Consider the following 8373-nt stretch of genomic DNA (forward strand, 5'->3'; position numbering starts at 1 on the left):
ATTAGGAAAAAAACTGCAAACAAAACACATTTACTGTAGGTTCTTCAGAATCATTCCTGGATCTCAAAGAACTACACAATTTGGAAGCCTGACTGAGGTGAAACCCAAGCAAAAGTGCCCTAGGCAGAATGATTCACTACTACAATTCTCCTCTATCTAATAACTGTCTTCATCCTTACCAGGCTCACTTAAAAGACCATGTACAGATTGGCAGTCTAACATATCTGTTCTATCAAAGTCAACTTAAAAGTACAACTTTGAGAAATCTACAGAACAATATTAGAACAGCTGAAAGTATTGGAAAAAATCAGTAAAAGGAAAAGTGGGTTCATCCTGGCTCAAACTAGGACAAAGTATCCCACAATTTTTTCTGTCTACTATAGCCTCAGTTTAAAGAAGACCCATTCTAGAGGAAAGGGCCATACAAATGTTCAGACAACTCTTGAGAAAGAAGTTATACATTAACTTATAGATATAATATTGATGAAGTGGTGCATATTGCACCAATACAACAAGGAATGCTTTATTTTCATGGCTTGCAACTTCCACCTCTCTTACCTTGAATCAGCAATTCAGCTGTCGAAGTAGCACGTCCCATGTTATTTGTGGCATTTACTGAATATGTACCGGAGTCTTCAGGGTATGCTTCTGCAATTATTAAGCTGTAAAGGTCTCCTTCTTGTATAATTTTAAAATCGGGGGAGCTTTGGATTTCTACTCCATCCCGATAGAACTTCACCACAGGTGTAGGGATTCCAGTCACTCTCACGTCAAGTCGAACTTGACTTCCCTGCCTTGCAGTCATGCTCTGTAGTCGTTGTGAGAAGTTTGGTGGTGCTGTTCCAGCTGCAGTTTTGTTGCAGAAATAAACAGAAAAACAATTATGTCTGTTAAAAATAACTATAAGGCCTAGATATTTTAATTACTAGAAGTACAGAAGGTTTATTTCTCCTTCACATGCTGCTGACAGATGATACTATATTCTCAAATATTACACACATTAAGAGTTGATTTGCCAAAATACAAACACCTTTAACTTTTTAATTAGTGATATATTGCTTATAACCATAGGTAGTAAGGACAGTCTCATGGCTATCACCCTTTATGTGAGTTATTCTGTTAAATATAATTTTATATCACTAAATATTATCCTGCAGAACTTTATAATTTCTTTTATGCATAGTTTGAATGTAGCCAGTGTGACAGAAGAAATCAGCAGAAGTATACTGGGCAAAGCCAGAAGTTTGTAATTGTGATTAAGAGTTTATAAGATTAAGATTAATCTTTATTCAGTTTAGGTGTAAAAGATACTGCTAGAAATTACTGTTGAGAATATACGCTGAATTCTAAACTGCTTCAGGAAAAGGAATTGGGTTTGTTATTTCTTTGCCAATCATGTACTTCAAATCCAAACTTCTTTCATTATCTTTGACACTTCTGCTAATGTTCCCTTCTTACATTGGTAGCAGAGAGAAGTGCCTTTCTTTAGCTGCTTGATACCTGTGACAAGTAGCTCAGCAGTACTAGTTGCTTGCCCAGATCCATTGGTGGCTTGTATGGTGTATCTTCCACTGTTTGCTTCCGTCACGGTGGGGATCACCAGTTTAGCGCGGCCATCACTAAACGAGATCTGCACACCGGGGAGAGTTGCAGCAGAGAGAACCTGGCCATCCCGATACCAGCTCACCTCAGGAACTGGGAAACCTAAAGAAAAAGGAAGGAAAAAAACCCCAAACCTGTCAGATATCAAAATTGCCATAATACTCATGTATGCGAAGTTGCAGTGGTGTGGCATAGGCAGAGATCTCTGCTTATACATTCAGTGACATGACGGTAAAGGAATTTATTTTCAGAAAGATCTCTAAAACACACAGAGCAATAGGATAGCTGCACAGGCTAATGCATTTAGGAAACCTCTTGCATAATGAGTGTACTGTGGCTGTTTTTTTAATTCTGTTGAGGAGTTCATCAAAACTATAAAGGGGGTGAAGTGATGCACATGCAGTATTTTTAAAATTTATTTCCTTGTACCTAAGTAGAATTGCCAGCAAAATTATTCAGTCCAGTAGTTTGGAGACAAATTAAAAAGCAGAACTTCCAATCAAGTTAATTAGTTGTCTTAACACTAAATGATTTTAGAAAATTAAGTGACAGAAAAAGTGAGTGTTGTATACATTAACATCAAGTGGTACTAATGCTTTGGGATCTTGATTCTTTATTCTGAAGTTAATTCTACTTGAGTCTGGTGGAAAGCAGTCAGCTGGAACCAGATGACCTTTTATTGTTCAAATATATTATTCATCTGTTGTCATGAGCAAGACCATTCTGGACAGAAAAGTTTCACCTGTATCTACAGCTGGCTTTTTAGCTTTAAATGATGATTTTAGATTCCTCATGAAAATTCTCTACCTGGTGTTCTACTCAGCCTAGTTTACTGAGCATCTGAAATCCATTTGACAGACACAATTTTTGTATGAGCCACATAAGGAGAACAGCTAAGTTAAGGAGACAGTTCCAGCTCAAAATATTTTTCTTTAGTTCTAGAACACCATTTCTCCAAAATTAAAATCCCTGCAAATTCACTTCATGTACTTCTCCACTCAAGCCAAATTATCAAGTGCACTACAAAGGGGCTCAGGAATGAGATCTGAGACAGCACTTGCTACAGCTGCCCTAATTTTCCCAGTACCACTTTCTGGGATTTGGAAAACCCCAGAATTCTGCTTCATTTCTGAAGTATCCCTGCTATGAATTCAATTATTTGGGGTTTTAGTGTGCCAGGAACATGACTGTGTGAGACTGCAATTAAACAGAAGCTGAGATATGTAGATTTAAGCTTTTACAGGTTGCTTGCAGTCATAGCAGACTTGGTTAGGAAAGTTTTAAATTTTACTCATACTTAAAAAACCTGATTTTTACATATACATAAAACAGAAACACACACATAGAGAGAAAGATAATATGGCCAGTTTTAGAGAGAATTAGAAATCAAAAGGGTAAAAGTACGTTTAAGCTGTGTAATTTCACAGTTGAAACAAACATCCCCGATGGGGATGGTGTAAATCAAGTTGATAGTAATGTTATAGGACAACTTGGGCATTAACACCATAAACATAAGAGTATCCAGCAGATCCCACTGATTTCATTTGGAGCTGTGTCTTCAACATTTGCACGAACGACTACCAAAATATTTTAAGCTGGACAATTAAAAATCATGTTGTCAATACTGAATTTCTTGAAACACTGCCAAAATGTTTTGTTTTCTTGGTGCAGCATCATATGATTATTAGCAAACGTGGTTTTGTGTGGTAGGTTGAACAAGGTCTACGTTTTTTAAAAGGGAGAATATTTGATGTCTCAAACTGCTTTGTTTAAGGGATCCATTTTGGAAGTCTGAGTCCAAGTTCATATTAAAACAAAACTCAATTTAACAAATGTACTAGCACTCTGCTAATCCCATGCCACAGAACTGGAGACTAAAAGGTAATCTCTGCCTCAGATTATAGATGGTTTTGCCTGGACTATATGGAGTAGGGACTTTTTTTATACATATGCCAAATTGTACTATGATTCAAATATTAGTTATTAGGTCATTTTTTTTATTATTATTTTTTAAATGTCCTTGAGATTTTTTTAGTTTTATTGCTGAAAAGAAGAAAATTAACTTCACTGCTTAAGTAAATAAATTCAGTAAGATTGTCCTGACAATTACGTAAGTGATAGGAACTACCAGCCTGTGTTTGATTTATGTGCTGCTTTCAACAATATGCAGAGTGTAAAGGCTAGCTTGCATTGCCTAATACCAGAACATACCAGTTCAAAGAAAGTTAAGCCAAATACAGGTTAGTTCTTTATGAACAAATTCAATACTTGATCATACTTTGGAGACATGAGGATGGGCACAGTTCTAATGCCAGCAGCACTGCAGACTTCCTTGACAGTGGCATGCTGTCTCATGTCCCCTTAGTCACTGCTCACCCAGTAGGGCTCCCCCTGTGATGATGTCCTAGCTGTTCTGGCATTTACTGCTTTTAATCACTGTGTCTGTGTCTTCTGCGCTTTCTGGGCACAGGGGAGGTACTGGGTATTTTTGTCTAGTATCAAACCTTTGTGATGTGGCACTTAATTCACAGTCTGATACAACTGTATGATTCATTTCTCCTAATTTACAGACTGCAAAATTGCATCTCAGGTGGTTGCTAAGTACTCTTAGATTAAATAGGCTCTTCACATTAGGATCATAGCTCTGTATTAATACTTGATTTATATATAAATAGGCAGTGTTCAGATTCACTGTTATTCATGACAGATAGGAAGGGCAGACAAAGGATCAGAATAAAACTCTGTAGTCCGTTATTTATGTGACTATTTCAAGAGATGAAACTTTATTTATGCATTAGAAAATCTAAATACCAATTTAATGTCAGATCTGTCAATCCTGGTGGATGAGTTTGGGACACAAAAGATATTCCAGAATGTAATATTATTAAAAAAATGTAACAGGATATTCCCTCACATTATAATTGGGAGTAAAATACAAATATAATATATGAGATTAGAAAAAACTGCTGTATCTCCTCTTGGCAAGAAATCAGTTTCCCCTCTTGAGTACTCCACTCAAATTAAAATGGCAAAAATCACACATTTAGCCATAATATTAGCATCCTAACTTGTTCTACTTTTATATTTATGTATTTCTAATAATATAAGTATTGTGGTCATCAGTGAAAAGAACTTTTTCACAGAAAATGTACAGTGTACAGACAACATGAGAAGGCCAGGGCAATTAACTGAAGAGTAGGCAGCCAAACAACAGAATAATGCAGGAAAATAGTATAGATATAGATTACAGAACACATTAAAACATCTTGTGTGAACCTCGTATGAGCCAATGTTATCCAAAGGGACTAAGGGATGAACCAAAGTGGACTATAGATGTCAAGAGATCTTTATAGTCAGAGAGATCATGTGTTTGCACCTGTCCCAGAGCATCTGGGTAGTGCTTTATGGTATGTGGATCATCACATTGCTAATGCCTGTAAGACAATATAATTCCATCAGCAGAAACACATGTCATTTCTCCTTAGTCACTGCTGAGGTCAGAGGCACACTTAGAACAGGGTGTTGGTTATCTGGTAAAGCTATCCTGGGGCTTTGTATGGGGTTTTGCACTATACAGGGTATTTCAATACTGTGTAGACTAGCAAATTTAAGTAGCCTTTAAAATTACATGGCAATCTTTAAATCACATTAAAAAATTAGACTAATTCACCAATGGACTACCATCATGATCACCATATACCTCTACTATCTAGGAAACTAGGGTTTTCCACCCTCTTCAGTGGCCACATGGACCTAGGTTTTGTGCTTTTAACCTGCCTGCCAGAACTCCGGATTTACATAAACTCAAGGGCATAGAAGGTAGAAATACTACTTAGCCAGAGTAAAGCTTAGCAGTAGGTCAATGAAGACCTAGCATATGCCTTACCTTTTGCACCTTGCTTCCTCATTCTACCTGACCATTATCCAAACAAGATTACTCTCTCTACATCCATATGAAGTTCCCTTATTAGTACATTAGGTATTTTTATGTATACGCTTTTAATGGTATTTCCCCCCAGTTTTAATAATTCTAACACACATGATGAGTAGACATGAATCTCCTTGGCAGGATGATGGGAAGTCTTCTAACTTCACACAGTACGTTTGTGAATGGGCAGCACTTCACTGTGTCCACCATTACCGTATATATTTATCTACATTCACATTACAGCACTGATTTTTACCCATTGAGATCAGATTATGAAGTATCATTTGTCTTAGTGTAAAAGTTACCAAAATTAATACTAAAAAATAAAAAATCTTGCAAGAGTAAATCAAAACCTTACCACTAATATGAGCCTCAAAGGTTGCGGCACTACCCTCCAGTGCCACAACACTTTGTAAGGGCTGCGTAAAGGTTGGTGCTTTTGTCGTCATCTTTACAGGCACTCTGAAAGCAACAAAAACATAATTACATATCAGTGGTCACATTGCTTTTAGACACACATCCTTCTTGCTAGATGTTAGGAATATTTGTTATTATTTTAAGAACAATTTACTCTTCTGAGTTTTAAATCATTAACCTGGTGAACTGTGAAGATTGTAGGTTTTGACAAAGTTGTATAGCAAATATCTTTTAAGGCTCTTGGCTGAGTTGTATATGAAACTTATATTTAGTGAAGCTGTGATTTGGCATTACAAGTATGCAGCAGGAGACAGTTTTGCTAGACTCATTTTATGACCTTGTGCAGGTCATCTAGCTTCTTTTTTTTCCATTAATCTCCTTTACCCAAAGAAAAAACAATCTCCATGTAATTTTTTTAAATTATTTTAAAATGTTTTGTTAGCACAAACCATTTTCTTTCTCCAATGAGAAGACAAGTAGGTCACTAAGTACCAAATGAAAAAAAAGTGTCTACAATCTACTTGGCTTTGTTAGCTCTTAAAAGTGCCAGAAGACTCTCTTTTAAATGCAATCTGTAAGTAGTAAATAATTTCATTTTACATTAACGCATATTGACATAAAAATGTAGATAGAAGTCCACTCTTTCTTAGAGAGTATCTCAGTGGAATTTTGAATATGGGAAGAGAGCCACATTCGAAATGTGAGCTAGGATATAAGGTAGCCACTGCCACTGATGGTTTGAACAACTGCAGATCCATGTGAAATCTGAAAGAAAAATGGTTTGCTCTCCCTTCTTATGCCACAAGATCCTACTTTGAAGTAGCACACTACTACTAGAAAAGATTCTGTATCAAGAATTCTTTAAGTTTGCACAAGCACATTTATTTACAGGTGTTGAATTGTCCAGGTTATTAATACGTATCTAATATAATCTTAATTGTATGATACAACTATTAAAATTACAATTTTTCTCATCACAAAATTCCCCGGAGAGCATATCTTGTTTTACTAAGAGTTAGCCCATAATCTTTTCAAAGTCAATCTCACTCACAAATATACTGTTGTTTACTTTGGTTTCTGTGTCTGATTTTGTGACAGTCCCAGGATTAACTTAAAAATCAGTGAGAAAGTGGTTTCTTTCATTATGAGTCATATTTATGCTACCTTTCAAAGGGGTGAAAATTCTTCATGACGTGAGTACCTTCATTGAAATCGGTGCCTGATGCCAACATATAAGTGATAAGGGCATAAGTGGATATTGTATTGGGATTTTGAGCTGCTTTTTATGGCAATTACTGGTTATCTGGATACTTGTTCCAGCTTGACAAATAAACAGCCTTTTATTGAAACTTTTCAGCTTCAACGGTTGGGGGAAATGAGCTCTAATTAGAAAGAAATCACCAGCGTTTCATCATAATCCAAAACTAGTTTTCTGAACAGAAGATTAAGACAAATATCTGTCAAATGTAATTCACCAAGATCTACTTCATTTATAACTATGCTTCAAAGCTCAGCTAAAATATATGGAAATAATCATACAATATAATTAAACATTATGAAAGCATATCTATATATATATAATACCCTGACTCCAGAATAGATTGGAAATCTATTAAGCAGATTTGTCATTGGTTTCACACATAATTTATACATTTAATAGTCTAGGCAAATTTCAGTGATGAAGATCTGATCTTATAAGGCTTTTTGTATAATTAGAATTGAAAGTATGTGCCTGAAATGTCATGTTCCAGAAATAACCTTCCCACCTATGAATGACAGCAGACAAGTGTTCCAGAGCTGCCATGTAATTGATACCTTAGCAGTTGATTCCCTTAAAAAGTCATCAGCGCTTAGCTGATACCATATGCATTTTATCAGAGCTATTCTTGGAGCTTCTCAGTTTATCTCTCAGTAGCATAACCTTGAACACTCTCAACAGAAAGGAGTTTCTAAGTTAAGCAGATTTTTCCATGCATTTTTAAAATCTTATCCTACACAGTCTTTAACAATAAATATACTAAAAAACTTTCACTGAGTGGTATGAAAATTTACTCCCAGAAATTCAAGACATACTGTTGCCAGAGAATTTAAGTGCTCCACATCTGTCCTCTGAAACTTATATCCCCTGTGAGCAAATATGTAAATAATAAATCATATAATTATTACTGATGACTGAAAAAATACCCACTGCACTAGCAAAACTATGGTACTAACCTGATCTCTCAAAGTGCCTGTTAAGAGTGGGCTAAGCCCAGCGAAATCTTCTTGAACGACGTCCTTATCCAGAGTAAGATTTTTTAGACAATCCCAGCATGAGAATTGTAGAGCCTCTAATCATAAAAACAAAACTACACAGTCTTGACAGTGTAGTTTTGTTTTTTTGCAATCCCTACACCCGAGGCGAGGCGGGGAATGCACGACTGCTC

The 8373-nt window shown here is 36.0% G+C and overlaps 1 protein-coding gene across 1 annotated transcript in view; it reads right to left on the reverse strand.

Annotated features, from left to right (window-relative positions):
- The window catches only part of TTN (titin), a 248597-nt gene extending 240224 nt beyond the window's left edge, over positions 1-8373 (reverse strand). The window contains exons 1-4 of the mRNA XM_009996323.1: positions 8162-8373; positions 5889-5992; positions 1501-1704; positions 559-846 (exon numbers count right to left, since the gene is read on the reverse strand). Of these exons, the coding sequence (XP_009994625.1) occupies positions 559-846; positions 1501-1704; positions 5889-5979 (583 nt within the window). The 5' untranslated portion in view covers positions 5980-5992; positions 8162-8373. The remainder of the gene's footprint in view (positions 1-558; positions 847-1500; positions 1705-5888; positions 5993-8161) is intronic.

Source organism: Chaetura pelagica, unplaced genomic scaffold, assembly GCF_000747805.2.
Source record: "Chaetura pelagica isolate M959 unplaced genomic scaffold, ChaPel_1.0 scaffold3, whole genome shotgun sequence".
NCBI classification, from domain to species: domain Eukaryota; kingdom Metazoa; phylum Chordata; class Aves; order Apodiformes; family Apodidae; genus Chaetura; species Chaetura pelagica.